Below are 25,180 nucleotides of genomic sequence, written 5' to 3'. Positions count from 1 at the left end.
CTTAAAATGTTATAAAAGTTACCAGCTGTTAGCATTCTTGAGCTTGTGATATTCTTTGGATAATTCTTAGCTCTTACTATTAATAGTCTCAGTGGCCTTTTACTTTCTGAAATGCCCATATTTATTCCATCAAATCAAAATAAACATTTGTTTTCCTCAAAATTATTGACTTTCATGGAGCTCAGAGATTTATGGACCTATCAAACTACATTTTTTAAAGTAATTTTCTCTTATGACTGTAACTTATTTCCACGGAGATTCTCAGTTTTGTTGATTCATATCCCATGTGAGTTTCACTAAAATGTCTCTACTTCCTTTTGGTCCTTAATCAGTTTTTTTGTCTTAGCTTTCTATTCTACCTTGGTTTCATATCTCATTGATTACTTATTATCATCATCATTCCCCCTGTCCTATTCTTTCCCCAATGCTGCTACTCCCATCTGACCTGCTCCTAGTGATTATTTCACTGATAACCTCCTAACCACTTCTGATTGAATTCTAAACTTTTCAGGCCCATTTCCCAGGACTGAGTTTAGAACAAACACCATTTCCATTTTGAGTTTCATACATATTTAAGTGAACAACAAATTACTCCGTTTGTGTTGGTCTTCCATCCATGCTTAATCAGCAATGCATTGTTGTGTGGTTGTTTGGGGTTTTTTTTCCCCAACAACATCCTTATAAATCACTTTTCACATGTCATCGTTGTGGGCTGTGAACACTGGTGATCCTATTAACCAGATGTCAGTACAGAAATCAAGAAAAGAAAAACACAGTTCTGTACTTATTTTCCTCTTAACATTTTTAACATTCTTCTTTCTGTATTATTTCTTTCATGCTAGCTGTCAGTTTTCACCATTATGTGGTGCATCTAGCCAATGGATTTTTATGCTTGACATATCCAGTGCAAGTAAAGGAAAAAAAAGATGATGTTCAGTGTCCACATCAAAGATCTTTACAAATGCATTCAGTAATACTATTACACAGTCACGTGGTACAGCAGAACATAGAACAGATAAATATATTAAAAATAGTAACAATCCTAAAATTATAATAATTTACAATTTTCTTTTTTATCATGTAAATGAGTTGCTACTAAATACTAGCATCTATGAAAGCCATGCTCTGCTAAGATCTCCATGCAAATGTGTTGTCTCTCTCCTTGGCTTGAGCAAGCAGTGGCACCAGAGGGAGCTTTTACCCATACATGTCTGTGCTGCCAAGGGCAAAAAGGATATAAACTCATTCTTATGCCTGCCTGTAACGAGTCACAAGTGCGTAACACAGGTATATTATCAGTGCATTATGTCTTTGCAAAATATTATTTTTGATTTATGGAAGCTAATGAGTTGGTGGGAAAGCCTAGCTCTGGCTTTCAAACAGGACAACAAGTTCTTTTATGCAGTGGTTCTTAGTAGAGTGTTTTTTCTCTCTTTTGCAGTCTTACCTTTCCTTCTACCCATTATGTTACTTTTCTAATTCTCATTGGCAAATTTCTAGCAAATAATACTTTAGCCATATCAGTCTTTCTCCATACCTTGCAAGCAAAGGACTAAGTTTTTCAGCTTCTTGTGATTTTCTTTTTGTGTGTGTGTGGTTGTTGTTGCTATTGTTGCTGTTGTTCCCACTTCTCTTTGAAAATGATCATGGTGAAGCTCAACCAGGAGTATCATGAGTCTCCAGAGTCCTTTCAGGTCATTTTAGGCCCATAGAACTACCTCAGGGCTTAATTCTGTCACATCTATGAAGGAAAAATGTCCAGCTGGGAATCCTGCTACAACTGTAACTCATTTGCAGGTATGCCCTGTTGGCCCCTTCTGTTCCTGTGCGCAGGGAATGTGAGTCTTCATGCCTTCATAGTTTGGGAATTGGTGTTTTTGCAGTTCTCTAGCAAAAATGATACCAGCAGGTACTTCTAACTTCCAGGGTTCATGGTACGATATGTACTGAACTGCATAGGGCCCTTAGTTACTATCTTGGAAGTACTTTGTCAGTACTGCCCAACACGTATTCACCAATGTTTTCCAGTGGGTAACTTCTTCATCACTCGGTGCTGCTCTTCTGCAGTTCGCAAGGGTACCAGCTGTGATGAAATCGTCTCTTTGAGGTGTTGAAACTGTGTAGTGATTTTACAAAACTTAGTAAATATGAATTAATACCTCTGAATTTAGAAGCTGTAAGTGTATTATTAGTATTATTTTGAGCTTGTTAGCTCCATTACTGTTGGCCTGTTTCCTGCTTACACTCGTTCTGCCTTTTATTTTCCCTTCCATAGAAGTTATTTGCCTTGTATCTCCAGGCAGATATTACAAACTATCATTAAGACTGATCAGAACTGAAAAGCAGGACAGCGAACCAAATGCTACGTAATCATGACTGAAAACTGTAATATGGCCACTAGGCTCAAATTTGCCCCCTTTGCCCTTCTTTATCTGCTCTGCTGCCTCCCCCAAAGCCAGCAATGATACTTTGGTATCACAGTTGGAATTTGATGCTCTTCATGTTTGTCTGTCAGTGTGGCTGCGGAGACAGCCCTTTTCCAAACATACAGCATATCCATCCATAAACTTAGTCTGGAAGCAGACAGCAATCAGCCTGGCTTTCCTACAACAGGGCAATATTCGCCAGGTATTTCCCTTACACAGTTGCTGAGCAGGTGGTATGTTTTGTGAGGCACCCACTGAGACTAAGCCTTTTCTCTTGGTAAAATGAAAGCATAAAAGTTAGGCTGTCTCTTATATTGTTTTATTGTAACTTGAAATTACTGTGCGAAATACTGCACAAAATCTATGTCTCAGTCAATACACTATCACATTTAGACACCAAAGGAAATTGATTAGTGGAGACTGATTTACTTCAGTTGAAATTGAAATCCCAAGCTCTAATTTTTTTCAAGTAAGATGGTGTGTGGTCAGTGCTATCATTCAAAAGGCCATAGATATTAAGAGTCTCTTGATATGTTTATATATATTGGAATTCTTTTATCATCAGTGGATGGTAGCTGACCCTTCCCCCTAAACAGAAGGGCACACAGACACCTGCAAGGAACAGTGAAGTCCCTGCAGGGCACCAAATGTAGAGAATTCCACCAAAAAAATATCTTTTCTTTTATATGAAGACAGCAAAAAATCTGACATGTTGATGGCAAAAATTTTTACTGGGGTTTTTGAAATACGGCTGCCCAGCATCCCGCAAAACCTTTCATGAAATATTTGTAGGACCATTTTAAGTTTGGAACAAATTGTTCAGAGAGGTGACCTGAGCATGGTGTAACTGTTACATCCTCCTGCCACCCTTGTGGCTCTAGTAGAGGGGTGTGCCGTGTCCTTGACGCTCCTTCTGAAGTTACAGGCTGCTTCCAATGCACAGTGCAACTATTGACGAGGTTTGCGAGGCACAAAATGGGAGGGTGGGCTTCGTGAGTTGAAACCAGTGACCTGGAAATTATATTTTGTGCCTAATACCCTACATATTGCTCAACAGTAAGCCTTGCCGTTCCTAAACATTAAATAAATGCTAAACAGATTTTTACCCAGACACATCAGTTTTCGTACGCGGTGCTTAAGTGTGATTTGGCTGGGCTGTCTTGCTGCCTATAGTGAAGCACAGTATGTTTCATATCTAAATGCTCTGAACACCTGTGTTTTACCACTATCAGAATTTAAAATCACACCACCTCCACCCCCCAAAAAAAGTAATCATGTTGATGACCAGATACTAGGTGAGAAATAGCAAGAATCTAAGAAACGTGTCTTTGAGAGAGCTGGCTCAGAGAATAACAGACTAACAGAGTGACAACTGTTTCCATGTCATATTACAAATAGCCAAACAGATATCACATGGCAAATTCTTGTGCTACCATGATGCGAAAGGTAATTCAGTGCATGCGAATTAAGAAGAATGTAAAATACAACATATCAGTAGGTCTTTTAAATCAATAATTTTATTAGAAATCAAGAGACTTTTTCTTTAAAATACCTCTAATGAGGAATTAGTAACCAGGTCAGTAAAACTTGCCAACGCTGAGGGAGATAGTTTCAAGAACGGTTTGACATTTGCGGCAGAGAACTCTCTTAATGAACTTATATTTGAGATCAGGGCAATACATCCTCTCATTAGATAAATAATACAAATTGCCTTTATATCAGCTATTCAGATATGAGCATACCATTCTCTTTTATTTGAAATAAGGTACCAGTCATGTTCATTAGTTACTTAGAAAGTATTTTTCTCTAACTTCTTGCCTGTTCAAAGTTCTATCAGTCCTGAAGGTTTTTCTTGTACTATTCTTGTGATATTTTATTTTTTTTGGTACTACATGTCAGACCTCTAAGCATAAGGATTAATTAATAGGGATTTATTTATGCTTGCTGAGCATCAAGTATCACGCAGCGGACCTAAAAATTGAAATTACTCTTGGGAATTTTGGCATAAGGCATATCACAATTTCATATTCTTTGAGCAACGTATGAAAACCAGCTTGAGGATAGTTGCTCTCCTGTTCTTAAGCGGCTTTTATGTGTGGATGTTGCATTTATAATAACACAACATCATTATTCCTTTGTTTATATATTTACTGTATTGAATTTTTTTCTATTGGATTGCAAGCCATCCTAAGATGCACTGTAAAATTCACTACAGGTTTTTCCTTAAATGTTTATTGCAAACTTAGTTTTCTCTATAAGAAATGTGGGAGGAATTTCAAACCTTTGTTTATAATAATGAAAATCAGAATTATACTGTCCTGTTTGTGGACCTTTTATTTTTCTTCTCAGTGTTTCACTTGTACACATGTACAGGATGAAAAACACCGGTGTGTATGTGCATGTGCTTCCAGTGGTTATTGTCAACCACACTGAAGGAAGATGCATGGGTGCTGGAAAAGGCTTGTTAATCAAACAGATGTAGTTTCAGTAATTATGAAATCTCCCTATTAAGCAGAAGCAGTAAGTCATTAAAATATCTTCTTCGGCCTTTTGGCTAAGATCAAGCATAGAATATCTTCTCATTAGGATCATGGAGTTCAATAAAATGGTATTCCATCATTCTCTGTAAGGGAGCAAAATGGAACTTTTTGGTTAACTACAGTCACTTAGTCATTCATTTTATCTTCCTCCAATCTTGTTCATTCATTTATGAGAAAATTAATTCTTCACACATTCAGCCTACAGAGTCCTGGCAAACTGCATTAAGCATAAAAGTTAACTTTGTAAATTAAATTAAGGTGGCTTAATGAAAGCAATCCTGAGAATGAAATGAACAGTAGTGAGAAGTATTTGGTGGCTTGGGTTTTTTGGTTGTGCGTTTATTTTTGTTGTTTTGGTTGGTTGGTTGGTTGGGTGTGGGTTTTTGTTTGTTTGTTTTGTTTTGTTTTTTTTTTTAAGTCAGGAAGCTATTAATAAGTCCAAAATCAGTTTGTTAAATTAAAGGAGAATTTATTGAGGAAAATCAGAAGTTTGTTACACAAATCAGTTTAACTTTTTTTGTTGGCATTTTATGATTTTTTTTTTAATTTATATTGGTTATTTTCCATTTGTTTTCATCACCTTCTGACACCTCTTGCTGTGAGCAAAAGAACTTAATTTTATGTCCCTGATTGGACATATATTCATTAATCACTCATGGATTCAGTAGTGGGATAAAACAAGCCTGAAAGGCACAGTTTTATATGACATATGATCTTAGAAATAATATTGTAGCAGATTTTCTGTGTTCTCACTGGATGTCCTTCATTGTTGTATGAAAGGATAGAGTTGTTTTACTTTCTGCCTCATGTTTTTGGTGAGTTTTACGCAGAATAATTCTGGATACGTAGTAGTGAAGTAATCTGCTCATCTGTAAAAGGACAAAGCACAGTGCCTTCAGTGTGTTGTGTAGGTTATTTGAGGTTTGATGAAAACTTTCAGATCTTGTTAGAGGCCTAAATATGAGACAGCCTTATTGCAAACCAGTATTATTGCAATGTTTATGGTGATTGACAACACAGCATGTTTAAGGTTCCCAGCACGCTACTGAATATGCAAATGTGCAGATAAATCATAATGCTTTGATGAAAGTATATTGTTGCTGCTGATACATATATCCCAGGAAGAGCAATTTAAAATATTTGATTGAAATGTAGATTAATATCTGAATTAATATCTGAATTCAAGGTAGCTGCCATACTATTAAAAGTTCACATTCGCAGTAGTTTGCCATAGAAATGAAGAGTGACTCCTCCAGCTGAGCCATTGGTTTCAGCAAGTGGTGCTGGATCCTGGATTTGCAGCCCTACCTCAGACTTGAAGACTTGCTGTCTAGAATGAGCAAGTAAAAGATTTTCCTGGCTTCCCTGAGGTGTCTGTCCTCTCCTGATATAAAGCTATTCAGGCAGCGGTCATTAGCAGGGGACTGAGCTAAGCTCAAGCCTTGCCAGTGTTCCTTGCTTACAGAAAGGACAGCATAATGAGGTTCCTGTGGTATCTCCTCATTTATTTTATGGAGGAGGAATGCTGTCTGAATCCCACTTTTCATTCTGGTGGGGCTCCAGGCAGCTGTGTCAAGGTTAGACAAAAGCTAGACCTTTGCAGCTTTGTTCTGGGGCTGAATGTTATATTGAAGACATGGAGTTAAATCTGGAAGTAGAGCGCTGACTAGGTAAAACTCACTTGACAAATTAAAATAGTGTTCTGTAGATGCTCTTGAATAGATCTGTAGGGGAAAGAAGAAATTTAATTCTTTTACAGTGTATTTAGTCAACATCATGAGCTTGCGTGGTGTCTCTGACAAGCAATGTGAAGTCAACTTTCTGATACTTGGTGGTTAAGCAGTGTGGTGGGCTGACCCTGGCCAGCTGCTGGCCACCCCCACCCAGCTGTTCCATCACTGCCCTCTTCAGCAGGACAGGTGAGAAAACAAGACACAGAAGCTTGTGGGCCAAGGTAAAGACCAGAGGATTGCTTGCCAATTACCTCGGTGAAATGGAGTTGATTTGGGGGAAGTTAGTTGAATTTACTGTGTATTAAAATAGTTGGATGGTGCAAAACAAATGCAGAAAAACCCTAAAATACTTCCCCCCTGACTTTTCAACCCCCTTCTTTCCCCAGGCTCAACTTCACTCTTGTACTCCCCACTTCTCTGTCTCCCTTCTAAGGGCACAGGGGGGTGGGCAATGGGGAGCTCTTTTCAGTCCCTACCGGCCCATCTCTGCCACTCCTGCCCTCTCACACCATCCCCCTGCCCCACCAGGGCCTCCCCACAGCCTGAAGCCCTCCAGGAAATGTTTCTCTGCCCAGCTGGTGGCTCCCCACTGCCTGCAGCCCCCCAGGAGATGTCCCCCTGCCCCGCCAGGGGCTCTCCAGGGGAATTCCTGCAGCAGGGGCAGCTGGAGCCCCTGCCCCATGCCCCTCGTGTTTTCCCTTCAGGGCTGGCAGTGTTTTGCCAGCATTTTTCTGGCCCTTGAGCCAGCAACCTCCTGCCAAGACCTGGGACACTGCAGTTGGTATAAGTGGTAAGTCCTATGGATGCATTGCTGTATATACGTGCATGTGTACAGACTTCTATATTTGTTTGCAAAAGGTATCCTTTGCTTTGAACATAATGGGAATTTGTGAGCCAGACAAACACAGTAAGCTGTAACATTAAGAACTTAATATTCAATATCTGATTAAAATTGGAGGGAATGGGCTGTAATTATAAGTCAGCTTCATTTTTCAAAAATGTTACTTTAACTGTGCTGTTTTCCTTGGTTGACATGTTTAACATTTAGTAATAATAAGGCTTTACCAAACATAATTACCAAGTACTCCTGGCCTTAAAAATGCTTCAGTAGTACCTGTGCATGATAATGAGGACAACATAATAGACGATTCTGTTGTCAACACCATTTGCATTTGATAATTAGAAAACCCCAACATTTTATAATCAAAAAATGCAGCCTGAACAGCAGGATATGCTGGACAGCTAAGGCAGCTGTAAAACACATTGGCTTGGATTTCCACAGCACATTAAAATAAGGTAGGCCTGGTAATTTAAATCAGCAAGAGAAATGCAGTGACATAGCCTATCTAAAAATCTGTCTTGCAAAACTGCATATGTAGCATCCTCCCAACCAGCTTTTAAGACAATTAATTACATTATTGTTCTCTTTAATGAGTGTTTCTAAATCAAGACTTTCTGATGAGACAAAAAAGAAATGTGAAAAAGGAAATGGCTCTTGGGCCATTGTAATGACATTTGCTGTTGTTTAAAAAGTAAAAAAAAAATCCAAATGAAAAAGTCTTTGGGAGCATTTGAAGCTACCTGGAGTTGTCATAACTAGCCTTGGCAGTGAAAAGGAGCGATGGTATGCTAACCCTCTGCTTGTTTAAGCCCTTTGTAAAATTGATTTTGATCCCCATTAAGTTCAGATCTGGGTTTCCCTTTTGGCTTTTTTTTCTGCTCTGTTTCCAACAGAAGCTTTCCTCCTCCCATCCCAGTGATGCACCAGGCAAGCATGAGTAAGGTGTAAGCTGTTTTACTGAAAATGGCAAACCTGATTTGTTTGAGGATGCTTAGTTCTATTCCAAAAGCAGGTGAATTTTGCCTGGGGCAATGCAAAGACTGAATGTAGTAGCAGTGCAGCACCATCCTTCCATCTGTTCTTGTCAGTGTCTACTAGTATGACAGAACCATTAAGATCTGAATCAGCAGCACTGATCAATGAAGGCAGTCGATGTCCTTTGACTTCTACCTTATAGTCTGGTCAGAAATGATTTTCCAGTTAAGTAGCTCTTTGGAAATGTTGATACAGTCTGGTTTGTACAGCAGAATACAAACACATTTCTTTTGCTTTCTGGGTCCAACTGTATTTCATGTATTTTAGGGACCTGTTTTCTGATACCTTTCCTGTGATGTTCTTGGGACAGAGAAGCTTATGAGAGAAGCTTTTTTGTCATAGTAGCTGTGCTTCAAAAGAAAAAACACAACCCAAATGTCTACACTAAGATAAGCACGGAACACTTGACAAAACAAAATATGGGACCTTCTATAACTGTTGTGTTTATCTCAATGTTTTATTTAACATCATGACTTGCTTGAGCATTCTGTGAAGTATCAGTGGATGCTGTTGCGCCTTTTTGATATTAATGCAAAACAAAACCCAGACAACACTAAACGATGGTTGCTTCTCAACTTTTTTTCCCTTATGTCCCCTTCAAGCCAAATGATAAGTCATTCACGTGTTAGACCTCTACTAGTTCTGCCTTACAAATGAAAGAACAAGAGAACAAGTACCAACTAAGAAACAAAACACATGGTAAATTGCTTTGTAAAAAACTATCTCCAGCTGAATCTGACATGTCAATCACCAATTAGGAAATAAGTAAGAATAAATTAATAAATTCCTTCCTCTGAATAAAATCTGTGGTATAAAATTTGGTCATTTATTTTCCTGATAAAGTGTACAAACGATAGTTTACCACACTTAAAATTATTTTAAATCAGTGTCCAGCTGTGAATTGTTTGATATTGCTTCTTGCGTTCATGCTAAGGATTAATAAGGGCTGGCATTGGTTTTCCCTGGGGTAGAATTTTGTTCCCTTTTAAAAAGAATATAGGAGGATCTGCAAAACTCCAGATCTGCATCTCCTCACAATAATGGAAAAACTATCATAAACTTTGGGATTTTTTTCCTTATCTTTCTCTCTGCCCACCTACATCTATCTTTCCTCTCCCCACCCCCCCCCCACACACACACCCACCCCCCCCACCCCAATATCTTGTTGCCTCCAGAACAGCTAGAGCTTGGGCACACTATGTTTTATGGAATTAAGAACTGGTTGGCATCTCAAAACCAGAGATAGCTGTTTTGACTGGAACTTCTGGCCTTAGCTATCAAAACAAAAACAGTTGACCTATAATTCATAAAGATATTTTAAAATGTTTGCTATTTGCTTTCGATAAGTTTAAATCACTTTAACCACTGACTTTACTCCCAAGTTTTACTCCTTCTAGAAAACTGCACATACAAGAAAGACTGACAGGGGGTTTGCTTGCAGTGGTGGCTGCCCTACCCTGTGTCAGCAACAGGAGTCCTATAAATACTTCAAAACTGTGTTTCAAATGTTCTGATCTTTACAACTTGCAAGCCTAGAATATGTAAAAATGTTATGTTCAGCTTCAGATATACAAATTTATGCAAATCTTGATGTGTTCTTATAGAGGTGAGGTATTTCCTGCAGTCTCTAGGGAAGCAAATAAAGATTCTGTCATTCATTATTAAATGCTAGGCACTTTCATACCTTGGAGGAAAAGGTAAAACACACCCACAAAATGTGCATCCACTTATTCCTCCTGCTGTTGCTCCAGTGTGTGTAAGGATGCTGAACATTTACTGGAACCACCTGGCAGAATTTGTGCTGGCCTATGACAACATTTGTGAGCCTGCTCTGATTTATGTATCCTTTCTTCAAGGTATTAGTGTAAGAGGTCTGGGCCTCTGGTGTCAAAATTCATTGCTATGTTACACTATGTAATCGGTTTGAGATTCCCAGTACATGTAACAGAAGTCTGAGAATACTGCATCTCATGAGTTGATTTTAACCAAGCTTGCACTTTAAAATCTACGATACAGGGATAAATTCAGAAATCTAAACTATGTTTACATCTTACAGTTACACAATGTTCCTCAATGTCTTTTTTGTTGTTGCGGTTTTTAATTTCCTATCCACAATTTTATTAATCAAAAATCACCTAAGATTTTTGCCCTACCCTCCTCCCACCCTCCACCCCCCCCACCCCCCCACACCCCACCCCCCCCCAAGATATAAGCAAATTCTGGAAGCTTACCTTCTGGTTTTGGGAAATTGGATCAAGACCAACATGATCCTAAATGTATGCTATAATGTATGCTATACTCTAGATTAATGCAACCATTAGGAGAAACCATTAGGAGAAAGTTCAATGTATTTCTTCTTTCCTCTGTTAAAATACCTTTTGAGGAACATTTTGATTATACTCTCAGTGAAATCAAGCATTATGATAATTTTTTTTATATGGTAACTTGGTACTTTTTTGGAAACATGGGAAAGAGCACTTTAACAAAAGAGTTTGCCAAATGCTATCAAAGCTAATCCTCCCGTACTCCAGTGATACAAACTGGGAAAGTGTGCCTTTTGTATGTACTTGCAGGGGAGGAAAAAGGGTTCAAGTAGAAGAGGAAGGAAACCAAGGTTACAACTTCATTTATCTTTTCCTCTCGGGAAAAAAAAAAAAAAAAAAAAAAAATCTGTCAGTATAATATGTTTTAATTCATAGATCATGCACCTTTTGGTTTTTCCTTGTATCATCACTTCGAAGAGTAGGCGTGTGATAAACAGCCGACTAATAGCTTCTGCTATAAATGTGACATCTTTTTTTCTCCGAAGGGGAGATGAAAGTAAACAACAATGCATAAACATGTAATTAATAAGACCATTGAAAAAGAACTGAATTTAAGTTTAAGTGATGTTTACTTTCTTCTGTGCAAAGTTGAGAAACAACTCTGCTCCATTTTGCATACCCTGTTAATTTCTAATTTTTTCTCATCTAACTGAACATAGTATGTACTTTACGTGCTTCAGAGTATTAAATATTTTGTCTGTCTGGAAGGAGCAGAGCTTCCTCCCTAGCTTTATAGGTAGAGGGTAGTTTTCTAGGATAAAAGGTATTAAGATGGGAACCTACAGCTTGTGCTCGGAGTTAACTTTGAGACCTGTGATAAGCATCTTAGCCTATTTGTAGGTGGGCTGATAAAAATATTATCTCTTATGAGGTTAATTTCTTTGATGTTCTGAAATGATTTGAAATCCATAGTAGTACGTTCTATACACCAAGTTTAAAATATCTTTGCTCTATATCTGTGCTGTATTGCTTTGAGAGTTAATATTTGGCTTTCTGTGGGTGTGCTTTTATATTCAAATGGACAGCAATTATAAACTCCCTTACTGGCTGTTTTGACCTTGCTTAAATTAATTTAAACATGGAATAACAGCTCTGAATTGAGAAGATTTATGTTGATTTAAAACTGCTAAAAGTAAAGTTGCTGTGTAAAATGCTAAAAAATTAAAATAAGTATGTATTGTCAAGATACAATTACATGTGTTGTTCTTGTTAAAGATAAAAGCTTAATTTTAGAGATGGAAACCTGCTGAAGCGATGATGAAAAGCTAAACTTGCTGTTAAAAATGTTATTTAGGAAACTAGTTATCGTGTGTTATTTTGTTATGCCCGCGTCCTAGAAAACAAATCAGACGCAAAAAAAACCCACCCAAGAAACCCCCACACCAACAAATCAAACCATTGATATTTGTTGATATAAGGTTGACTGAGGAAGAACATAGGTTGGGTTGGGTTTTTTATTCTAAATGAGAGTTAACAAGATAAAATGTGAAGAATTTATATCTTTTCTTACTGTAGATACAACCTGCAGATGATAAATAAATGTTTTTATTTTTTTATTAATTCAGTTGAATGTTACTAAATCATAAAATAAGATATAAGTTAGTTTTAAGGATCTCTGTTCTTTGCAAATGTAAAATAATAAAAAATACATTATTGTCAATTCTGAATTTAAAATATTGACACAACTGAAAAATTAAATGCATCGTTTTTGATAAAATTTTCTTTTTTTCCTTTGTGAAATGTTGAAGTTCTGATAAATCTGAATTTCAATAGACTGCTCTATACACCTTTATACTCATAATGATTCCAAACTGAATGATTTAAATAAAAAATAAACCCTAACCTCTCTGGTTAAATTGTAGGTCATAGTAATTAATTATGTTTACCTTTTCTCATTTTCAATAGTTAAAGACAGAAGTATGGAGACTGCTGTGGAACATGTTGTAGGCCATTTGATGATAGGCAGTGCAGCCAGAAATGTCTGATAGTGGTCATATAATACATCACACATTTGTGCTAATGATATATTACCATTTATAATGTTACCCAGGAATGCTTACAAATGTTTATGAATAAATCCTCAAAACAAGAAAATTTTTTTATGTATTAGTAACCTGGTGCTTGGATGGACTAGGGCACCCATTTATAGTAGCTGTATATGTAGCTGTACCATGACCTTTCGGATTAATGAAGCTTTGGCTCCTCTGAGAACTAGTCAATAGATAGCAGGAACAAAGATATTTTGGAAAATTTTGTAAACTACAATTTGTCTTGGGACATCCAAATACATTTTTTTAGAAATGTGGCCCTTGTGGCACATCCAGCATTGCCCAAACACTAATTTCTGATTGGGACCAGAACAAAGAAACAGGCCAGCGCTCTGCTGCGGGTGAAGGAACTGCTGTAAAAAAACATTACCGGAGACTTGTTCCTTTCCTTACAGAGATGTATTTATTTCAAGATAAACACTTGAAATAAACCTCAGAACAAGTAATATTGAGCAGTAAGGGTTGTGTGTAGGCCACTAAATTAATGTAATTTATGGCTTCACCTCAGAGGGGGCAAAATAGCTGCTACATTTTGTTCCTTTTCAGCAGCAGGAACTCTCTTGAGCTGCGTTGCCTCTGTTGGTTGTATGCAACTTGAAGTGTAGTATGAAACATCTCAGGTGATCAGTATGAGCTACTGTAATCTTTTAGATTACATCCGAGCTCCGGAGATACTTACAGACAAGCTTTAGTTACACTTGGACTCATTGGCTCGTGGAGCTGAATGTGACTTTGTACTCCCAAGCAGCCTACCCTGTGAACCAGCAGTCAGGTGGGGAAGCGGCATGCTTATGCAGTATGAAGAACTTATAAAATTTCCTAAAAATAGGAAAGAACACTATGCTCACAACAGCACAGTGAGAAATAACAGGTCACAGCAATGAAGGCTGGTGGGAATAGCCAACAAGAAGTCAAATAAGGCTTATGGAAGACTTGGATTGACTTTCAGAGTTGCAGATGGGACGGTAACTGGGAAAATCACTGTTGGGTGTGCAGAGTATTACCCTGTCTGCACAGGTGGAGTATGGGTGGCTCTATTGTGGCTTAAGTTATTTAAAATTTGTGTTGGTTTTCATTACCCTTCTAATGTAAGCACGGTACAAAAAAAGCCCCACTTTGTACGGTAGGTGGGACACATGAGCGAAAAATGAAGTTTCCAGCCTACCAATCGTCATCCCTATGTAGTTGATTAAGCAGCCCAAGAAACTTTCTGGGGAGTAAAGTTAGCTTTTTGTCTTAAGAAAGAAAGAAAGGTAGGTATAATGGTGTATTTTATTTTTTTAAATTATCTTCCACAGTCAAGAAAACCACAACAGAACATGCATAAGGCAAAAGTTTGTAGAACCCCCCACATGTACTAAAGGCTGGTATGCTCAGCAAATCCTCCTGACAGGGAAGTGTTTCCTTTCCACATAAGAGGTTTTCCTTGAGAAGTTCTTTACTGATTTCTTGCTGACTGAAGAACTTGGAGCATGAGGCATACCCTGTGTGGCATTTGCCAGCCATTGCCATCAGTGTGTATTGTTTTCATTAGTGGCCCTTCTGAGGAAAGGGCTTCTCCAGCAGTGTCCTTGTCATACGTGATGAAAGGTTTACCTAGTAGTTTATCATACTGAGCAATAGGCCTTTGACACAGGGCGAGCATTGCTTTTCTTGTCATTGAAATTAAACCAGTGATAAGCTGTCCTCAATAACACCCAGCTTCTAAATTGAATTTAATTCTATTTTTTTAAAGGCGTTACCATTGACCATGAGCTGGTTTGTAGTATCTCCTGCTTTTCAATTAGCATTGCTTTAAAAGTTCATTTGAAACAGCACATAAAATGTTCTAGCAATTTATGCTTATTTATTCCTACTCTTTGGGGGCACAAAGCTTTGTGAATTAAACACAGTGGATTCTAGCATTCATTTCAGATTATAAAAATTTGCCTATGCTATATGAAAAGTAAGGCTGTCTCAGCATAGTAATATGCTGCAATCCAAAACAGCTGCATTAATATTCCTATTGGTTGTCATTGGAGATATGCCAATTCCCATACGTATTTATCCACGTTCTGGAGTGCCCTTGCAATCTCACAACTGCTTTTCAGAAGTGTTTGGTGGCTTATTCTTTCTCCTCAGCACGCTACAGAGAAATCACTCTACATATTCAAATTGGAGGGGGGAAATGTGTTTAGGATAACTAGCATTTAGTGCACAGTACAAATTAAACCCAGATGATACGATTCTCTCCCTTGCTCCCCAACATTTACATTAGAATTTATATTTTAAAACAGGAGTCTTTTGCATTACAAGTGAAGATTAGAAGTTGCTTTAAACTTTCTTTGCCTGCACTTGACAGGAATTGTGGTATAGTTAATGAGTTGGGTATACTGGTAATAGTTACGATTTTGGGGTTTTGTATTGTACATGTTCTGTTTGTAAAGTGAAAATATTGTGTAAAAGGGAAATGATTAAGAATGCTTTTTGGTCAGAAAGCGATGGCTTTGTGTATTTTTTTGCTGAAATCTTTTTTTAATGATACTTCAGCTTGACTCATCTGTTTTATATTGTTAGTGAGTAATTCCAGACTCAGAACACATTGATACTGCAGTCATTTGCCTTTTTGCATCTAAGTTGATCAGCTTTTGAGTTCTTAATTTCTGAATATCATATATGGGTTTTTTTTCAGTACAGTTGTTACTGGCAGCATGTTTATGTCTTAGAGCTGGTATCCTACAGCAAAATGATGACAGGGTTTTACATTTTGATAGGAAATCTTGCCTGAAGGTTTTGGAGAAAGGGTAAATTTGTGGATTTTGAGCTTGATAGCTTTTTTTGAAGATCCGTTCCTTAGTGCACACTGGACCTTAATGACGGGAAGCCTTTGTTCTTCAAAAGCCTTTTTAGTAAGCTACCATGTGATGAGTGCAACTTATCAGTATTCAAATATTTTTCTTTTTTAGAAGCACTGTACATGGCTTTCTTTTTATTTTGATGACAGAATCTTTGCAAGAGCTTCTGAGAGATCTTCCAATGCAACTTCAAATTCTTAATCAAACCCACCTGTGACTGTGTGTACTGTTCCCATTTCTTAAAATTTCCAAATGTATAGTTTGTATGCATTCTAACATACTACTAGATAAAAATGACAAGAAGATATAGAGGAACTGCAGATTGTCTTTTTCATCTACTCAGGCTGCTTTGATAAGATATGTCAGCAACTTTACAGGTGACCTGTTTATCGATCAGGATGCTAAGCATTTGAACAGACTTCTGTGAAGTAAAGCATCAAGGTTTTTTTACTTTGTGTTGCCCACCAGAAATCATTGAAGTCACTGGTATAGGGAGGATTAAGCTTTAATAATCTCTGGGGTTGATAAATCAAGAGTTTGCGTGTGTATGGTCTGCTTTGTGCTACAAACACGTGTCCCTTCAGATGGTTTGGTCCCTATTCCCCAAATAGGTCATGGACTGAGTGGGAATTCAATCAATTGCAGGTAAAGCAGAAGACAACGCTTTCTTTAGTCTAGGCATCATGATGGGAAGTCTATATAAATAAATTATAAACTAGAAATAGACTTTAAAACAGGAAAGGACAGGTATACTTATCTAGTTTTGCTAAGTGTCAACACCACAATATAGGAGAGGCTGTACTTGGTAGGACAAAAGATCTGTCTCACCTGGTACCTGGTTTCTAATAGCCAGATGCCTGAGAAAGTATTTAAGAACAGAGCAAGGTCATCATAGCCCTTCCCTTCCATAGTCTTTAGGTCTTGAGGAATTTTAAGCTTGTGGTTTGCAGAGGTTTTGTATTTGTATTTAATGACACTGGGTGACCTTTCTTCTATTGATCTAATTATTTGAATCTCAAGGAAACTTGTTTCTGATGGACAGGTACTGTAATTTCCCTCTGAACAAGGAGGTGAGAGTAGCAAATGTCATCATACCAATGACAAAGTTACCAGTTCGTTCTGTCTGAACAGAGTTGAGTGGAAGTGTGGTTTTGCTTCAGGAAGTTAACATTTAAATGGACCTAAGCTGGCTTGGATGTTAATACATCACTGAGATAAATGGGATGGAGGAGAGTTTATTTCTCTGCTGCTAAGATGCTGGCAGGAGAGTGTGCTCTGTAATTGATTAACAGGGCACAGTACATTGACTTATATGGGGAAAGCTATTATATCTCAGTAACAGGAAGGTATATATGATTCTGGTTTTAGTAAGTAAAAAATTGGATTCTGTAGGAAATAACTAAAACTGCTGAAAGAACCAAAGGTTCCCAAGGATTTTTTTTTCCTCTTAAATCTGTGGCATAACAGCATTTCATGTTATGAAGGAAGTTTAAATAGCGCAATATATTTAAGGGAACTTTCATACAGGGCTAGAAATATTAGCTTATGTAAGCAGTCTTTTAACTTTTGTTCTATTGGACCTAAAGTCATGAGTTATTGATGACATTTAATATCTTTTTTTAATATCTATTCATTTGAGGTATAATCTTTTCCTATAACTCATGTACGATAATAAATTATTTCCCACGAAGGCGGTGAGGTGCTGGCACGGGCTGCCCAGAGCAGCTGTGGGTGCCCCATCCCTGGCAGTGCCCAAGGCCAGGCTGGACGGGGCTGGGAGCAGCCTGGGCTGGTGGCCCGCATCCCTGCCTGTTGGGATGGTTGGACCTGCTGATCTTTAAGGTCCCTTCCAACTCAAACCATTCATTGAATCTATATTTTATGGTGAAACCTAAATGAGTGGGCAGATTGGGGGGTGAGTTTGTTTATTAAATAATGGGAAAGTGAAGTTTGGGTTTTTTTATTATTTTTCAGCTTACTAGTCACTATCCCAAAACAGTGTAGGAAACAAATGCAGTTCTAAACGACAGTGAAGGAAAACCATATCAACTGTGTTTGGTTCCGCCCAGCGTTGGTAATTCCAACCAAACTAAGAAAGCAGAGGTCCAGATTCAACACTTTGAAAGCCCATATACACCAGATAAAGCACATTAATAATTGTCTGTAAAAACTGTGACTGCAATGGCAAATACAGAGTGATACTCCCTGTGGGATCTCATTTTTCTTTTTTGGCTATGTCAAGCTTCTCTTGCCTTAGTCTCTTGAATCCGAGACGATGGATTTGTGAAGTAGAGCCAAGGCAGGCTGTACCAGGGGATGATGATTTAGAAGTTAATTCTCTTTCCAGACAAGTTTTTCTATATTTCCTTTTGTATAGTTTCATCAACAGTAGCACCAATACAGTAGCTGTCAAAACTAAAGGAGGAGATTTTCTCAATAGCTACTATGATCTGTAAAAGAATAGGAGTTCTGACAAACTTCTACTACTTAGAGATGTGTTTTTTCAGCTGTTGTGGTGTTTCTAAGTTGTGGTTGGGGTTTTTTGGTTTGGTTTTTTTTGTTTGTTTGGTTGGTTGGTTGGGGGTTTTTTTGGTGCAGAAATTAAGCTTTTGCTCATATTTTATCTCTTTTTAAAAGCTCTGCTGTTGTTGTTGCAATTTGGAATAGCTCTTGTTTGACAAGTTTTCTTCAGTATATCATGACCAGTAGCCTCCCATTATATTCAGTAATTAACCAAACCACATAAGTAGCAAACAGTTTTGTAGCTAAATCTTTCTATTTTTAATATTAACTCTTAAAGATGCAGGTTTTTGTCCCCACCCTACCCCCCACGTACCAATATGAAAATCTGGGTGGGGGAAAATTCTAGAAATCTAATAATTTGCTTTAAAAATACAGAAAATAAATAAATAAAAATTAAAAAAAAACCCACAACAAAAAAATCCCACCAAGTAACTAAACAAAAGTACATGTTCAACCTTGGCTCTCATTATTAATGAGATTATTTTTTTTCCATAACAATAAATATCATGTAGGATATGCATAGGAAAATGCTATAAAGAGATTTTGTTACATATTTTTTTAACATAATTCTGCTTGAGTGTTGTTCTACTTTTAAAGGTTCCATTCTGTTTTTACCTAGACAACAGAATTAATGACAAATGACTTCAAATCTCTAGCTAGTTAATGCTAATAATGAAGTGGCAGCGAGAGCAGTTTTTTCTAAGTCTTTAAGTTGAAAAGCTCCTTTTAATGTACTACCAAAATATGGTATTGGTAAAGAAATACTTGAGAAAAACAGAGACACACTTGAGAAAGACAGAGTCAGGTAACTATCTTTCTGTGATTATGGCATTTAGGGCAAAATTTGCAGTGGGTACTTCTAGCTTCTGCTCACTTCTATTCATAAGCTTTAGCCCTGCACTATGGCGAGTGATCTAATAGCAGCCTGGCACTCAGGGTATTAAAATGTAGGCCTTCATGCCACAGCCCTGCTGCCAGGGAGTGGGCCTGTGCAGCCCTGGCATGCGGCTGAGGTGGTGTGATGTGCGCGCAAGCGCTGAGCCTGCCTGGCTGCTGGGTGACCTGCTGCACCGCTGCAGCCACAACAGGCATGGGGGGAATCCATCCTGCTGGCTTGGGGTATAAACAGTAATGCTTAAAACCATTTATCTTCCCCTTTCAAAATTCTGTCATTAAGTAGTGCGGCAGTGAACTTTAAGGTTGTTGGAATTGTCCTTTAATTCGGTGCAAAGTAATTGCCTGTGCTTGTGTGCTGGTATGGATTTTGTTTTCTCCCTTAACAAACTCTTGGAGACTTGCAAAGGAAATTCATTTTTTTTTAACATGAAAGTACTGATTCATGAAAAAAATAAATGGTCTTATATATTTGTGCTTCTGTTTCTATTGTTGTGAAAGTAATTTTATTTTTCATTACATGAGACTGGAAATTTTGTGAGAGCTGCATTATTAGTGACTTAATTCAGTCATAATCCTTTTTTCCCCCGCTCTTAAGGTCCTCTTTTTGAGGGTAGGATTAATTTGGTCTTCATGTGTGATCCAGTCTGACCAAATGGCCATTTTCTAATTGAGCCAACGCTGTGTGTCTGAGCATGGAATATGCTGCCTAGCAGGGGTGGTCTGATGCTTTCTGTACACCTAAACTGAAGGTGTTTCTATCTCTAGCAGAGTTTCTGTTGCAGAGCATGTGTTTAAAGATATTGGTTAAGCTGGCTGGTGTAGGTTATGGTTTTTTCAGGTTATACCCGAAATGTAAACGAGTAGTTTAACCCAGGTATGTCACCCATCTGCTGAAATAACAGGAAAAACAACAACAGAGGGGGCAGTACATTAACCACCTAAGTAGGTGACATATTAAAAGCCAAGTCTCTCTGTTCTAATTTACATCACTTCATGCAACAGCAGATCTGTTTTAAACTTTTTCCTTCATTAGAAAGGCAAAGATTCTGATCTCAGCTTTTTCTATCTTAGATGCTAATACCAAATTAATCTTCTTCCTACTGAGTAAAGTAGAAGTGAAGCACTCCAATAGATTATAGAGATTATATTTAAAAACAGAAATATTTTTTCTGTAAGTCTGTAATATGTGATAATTAATAGACGTTTATTAATGTACCTTAATTTAAATAAATATCAGGTTATCAGCGCTTCTATTACAGAAGTGAAAGCTTATAGCTTATCTATTTCTTATGAAGCTCTCATAACAACACTAATCTTTAGCACTATGTTTTCATGTCACCAAATACATTCCAGATATATCAGGGCAGGTTTTTTTGTTTGTTTATAGTATCCCTAAGGAGAGTGGTGGCCCATGGTTAGGAATTGGCATTACCTAATTGTGTCCTTCATTGAAGTCGTCATTTTCTCATGTCAGGGAGTGTGTTTGTGGCTTTTCTTGTTGGGTTTTGGTGTGGGCTTTTTGTTGGTTTTCTTGGGTTTGTTATTGTTTTTGTTTGGTCGTTTTCTTGTGGGTTTTTATTATTATTATTTTGGGGTCTTTTTTCAGAAATGTTGGGTTGTGGCCATATGCATTCCACATGGGCAAAGCTGACAAGGCTATGTTATTACCCAAAAGAAAAATAAAGACCACATTGCTCCTTAATATGTGTGAATAATTAACAGCATAAAGTGAATCTGTTTTCTTGTGTTTCAGAAAAGTGTGATGAACCTCTGGTGTCAACATTACCCCACTCCTCCTTCAGCAGTTCATCATCTATGACAAGCAGCTATGCTCCAGGGTATGCCAAGTTAAACAAGCGAGGAGGTAAGGGGTGCTCTCCACCTTAACTTTCATGTATTCCAAGAAAAAATATATTACATTTTTAATATGTAAATGTTTTTTTATGTAAGATATTTTTGCTTATGTTTGTTTTAACAAGGTTTTTGCTGTCTGACAGACCGTTTTTGTAAATGGAATGAATTTGTATTTTATTTTATGTGACAGTAATTGCACTCCATTGCACCACAGGGAGAAATATATCGCTAATAATATGTAGCAGCATGGGCCAAATGCCTAATGTCAATGGAGTCATGCAATACAGCTGTGTAATTGACTTCAGTTAAAAGGCTGTACCTGTGTTCATTGGGTCAATGAAGTTTTGCAAGGTCATGGTTTTTGGAGCAAAACTAAACAGCTTTGATGTGCTTTGTTGATTTAACTTCTTTCTCACCCTAGCAATGACTGCTTTCATTCAGTTTTTTCTAGCACTACAGGAACTTTGCCTTTTGTATGTGTTTCTCTAGTGCAATGAGGTATTGATCAGAAGTAACAAAGCCACCTCAGTTTTTGTGGTTGGAAGAATAGGTGCATAAGTTGGGTCTACCTGGTCTAATTATATCCTTAAGGATATTTTTTTTTTCATGGTCTGAGCACAAGCTTTTGTCTTCATGTATAGGAATTTCAACAGCATTTGATATTTCTAGTTGTCTTTATAGGGAACATTTTGATATCACTTTCTAAATTAATTGCATATAAATTATACATTTAAGCATGATAATTTAGATTAACAGAAAATTAATATTCTTAATACTATTGATTTTATTTTTTTCTAAATAGTATCAATCTAAAAGTCAAAATCTAAAATTTCAGATTCTTGTAAATCGATAACAAAATCTTATCTTTGTCCTAAAAATACATGTCAAAGGTATAATGAATTGATTCAATGAACCTAGAATTTAGAAATACTTTTACTGTAGGGATGAAAAAGAGAGAGCAAGTGACTAGAGTGTCTCGGTCTTCTAAATCCTGAAGATCTATAATAATGGGAAAACACCAGTCTTCTAGAATGCTGGCTTATTTGCACTGCTGCTTTAATTTTCCTGCTTCTTCAGGAATTATGTTGTTCGTGACTGGATACCATATTGTGCCAAAAAATAAAAACAACAATAACACCCCCACCCCCACCCCCCAAAAAAAAGCCCAAAAAACAAAACACACACAAAAAAACCCTAAACCCCCAAACCCCCAAGGAAAACATGGAAGCAAAAGTAACAATCTTTTGTCTTTGAGTGTTTGCAAACAAAATCTGAAATACGATTAGATGGTGGAACACTTTGAGGTTAAAAACAGAATTTGTTGCATCAAAATTATAGCCTAGGCTGGTCAAGTTCTCCCGCAATTTTTTTTTACTATTGTTTGTGCAGCTTCCAAGCCAAAACAAACACAACAAGCCACAGCTTATGATCAAAGCCATGAATTTACTGTTAGCCTAATTGTAACTTTAATCAAAAAATACTTATTGTACTGGCTGTTATTACAAAAACAAATAAGCAAAATAAACAAAAAACCAACAAAGAATCCAAAGTTTTAGGGAGAAAATTCTCAATGCTAAACCAGAATTTTTATGCCTGCTTCCTTTCCCTGGTGTTATGCTTGCATCATCACAGCAGCTCTGATTTTTATAGTAGATGGCTCTAGCTGGGGTGGGGGCTGCAGTGCCTTGTCAGCGTCCCAGACTCTTTACTGGGAGGAAAACTGATGAGTTAAGACCTGCTGGTCAGACTAAAGGACAAGAAAGAAACACACAGGCAGCGGAAGCAGGGACAGGTATCCTGGGAATAATATATGGTATAGGGACATTGCCCAGTTGTGTAGGGATGGGGCCAGGAAGGCCATGGCATGGCTGGAGCTGAACTTGTGACTTTCTATACTTACAGGGGTTGGGGCAGAACATGGGATGGGGCTGGACATGGATACAGCTGTGATGTGGCTCAGGTAGAGCCTGGGGGCTGAAATGGGGCCAAGCAGGGGAGTGGGTCATCCACTGGGTAGGGCAATTATGGGCTGTTGATACCTTCAGGGCCCTGACATTGATCTTTCGTTATTAGTCTGCAATCCCATTTGTCTGAATTCTTTGTATGTGTGTCTTACATGTGTAGGATTCTTGTTCTTTGATCTATGGTTTCCCACCCTCACCCACCTGCTCTAAAAACAGTTGTAGCCAGGTCTTTCTTTTAATGACTAGTAATTGGCCTGGTGAGTTGCTTTGTAGCCCTGCTCCTTCTGGTACCACCTTTTCCTGTACTTTCAATAATTCTGCTATCATCCTGTGATTGTAGTTCTCTACACTATGTTTTTATTCTATGGTAATAGTTTGTTCTCTGCAGAATGTCTGCTTTAGGTACAGAAATATCAAAATTGTTATACTGGTAGTCACTAGCCCGTGCAATCACAAAGCGACATTAAGGGTAAAGCAGTTTAGACTCTGTTACCTGGTTGTTAGAGAATCGCTGTGACAACTAAATGAGCTAAACAGAAGCTGAAGATGAGCTTAGAGACAATATGACATGACAAGCTCTAGTCCTGCAGCCCTGCTGAGCTGATGCAAAGCCCGTGGCCTGTCAGCAACTTCGGCAATTTCTTTGGATTTAGGCCTGCAGACTAGCAGATAACATTGTATATGGGTCTAAAAGTTTAGGAGAAGACTTCAGAATGAGAACAGATGTTGTTTTATGCTGGTGTTGCCTTTATTTTGTGACATGCCTCTTAGTAATTCTCGTTCTTTCTCTTGCTGTACGTCTGAGCGTGGGTTCTGGTGGGCTGTTGTGTCCCTTAATTTGTGTTCTCAACTGTTTTTTGGCCAGATGAAAGAAGTTAAGGAACAATTCAATTCTAAAACACCTCCCATCATTTAGGTTGAATTCTGCTGTACCTGGTCATTTATGTTTGTTTGCATTCTATTCCCTGCTCTAAACCAGAAAAAAGTCACTAGAATAACTTTGAAAAATAAAATTTTGATCAGCTTGGTGGGCAGGGTCTTGAAATTTATTTTAGATGACTATTTCTCCTTTTATATTACTAGACTACTTATATTGTAAATGAAAGGCAAATCAGACATTTGGAATTTATTTTTTTTTCATTTAATGATATTTACCCTCACCTTCCTTACCCTTATAATTGTTACAGTGAAGTTTCTTTTAGTGATGTGTCTTTAGCAACGTGGATCTACAGTGCTGCCATTAATCAAACATTTGTTTAATTTTCTCTGTCAGAGGGTCATTTGAAAATTAGTTGCATCTCTTTGTTTAAATAGCAACTTCTTTAGGCTGTCTCTCTCCATCTGTTAATAACTATGAAGCTTAGCATATGTACTTTTCAAAACTGAAGCTTTGGTATGTACATTACCTAATGTTGCTTCCCTAATTCTAACGCCAGTAAAAGTACTCCAGAATTCAGCAATGTGTTTAACATGGGAACATGGCCTTCACTGTGTTTATGCTTCTGTTTCTACAAATGATGGAAAATATCTCTGCATTAAAACTGAGCCATTTGACAACACATGGAATACAGATATTACTAATCAAACCAGTAATAAGGGAATCCATTTTTTTTTCCTCTCCAAAGAGTCTTTATCAGCTAATAGATTCCCAAATCAAATGTGCTATTTAAACCAATTTAAACTGTGCTCAAATCATTAAATCAAAAGAACTCCCCCTCCTCTAGTCCCAGACCCTTTAAATTAAGGAAATGTGCATTTGAAAATTCTAATCTCCAATCCTATTATATTTTTCTTTGCCGTTTTCATGGCACTTCACTGTAACCTTGCAAAACTCTTAGCAGAACAGATAGTATGCTTGATTCTATTGATTAAGTCACTGATTTACTGAACAGTCGCATTATGTTATTAAGAGGGTTGAAGTTGTGACTCTTGTCGTTCTGGTTCAGTTTCTGGCTGTAAATGTTTCAACTGGAAAGGTGCACATCAAAGAGCTTAATATTTTCAGCAGGTTGTAGGAGCCTTCAAAAGCTGAAGCATCCACAAACTTATTGCTAGTATTTGATCTCACTTTGTTTACAAATGCCACAAATAGTGGTCTAGGCAAACAGAACTAAAACTTCATGGAATGGCATTGATCTGGAAACTTAGCCTCCAGGGAGTA

General features: G+C 37.6%; 1 protein-coding gene across 1 annotated transcript in view; it reads left to right on the top strand.

Annotated features, from left to right (window-relative positions):
• CNTNAP2 (contactin associated protein 2) overlaps window positions 1-25,180 on the top strand; it is a 1,162,992-nt gene that overhangs the window by 324,980 nt on the left and 812,832 nt on the right. Inside the window, exon 2 of the mRNA XM_055806132.1 lies at window positions 20,955-21,065. Coding sequence (XP_055662107.1) covers window positions 20,955-21,065 — 111 coding nt within the window. The remainder of the gene's footprint in view (window positions 1-20,954; window positions 21,066-25,180) is intronic.

Source organism: Falco peregrinus, chromosome 5 (genome assembly GCF_023634155.1).
Source record: "Falco peregrinus isolate bFalPer1 chromosome 5, bFalPer1.pri, whole genome shotgun sequence".
Lineage (NCBI taxonomy): Eukaryota > Metazoa > Chordata > Aves > Falconiformes > Falconidae > Falco > Falco peregrinus.
This window is presented reverse-complemented; position numbering and strand designations above follow the sequence as displayed.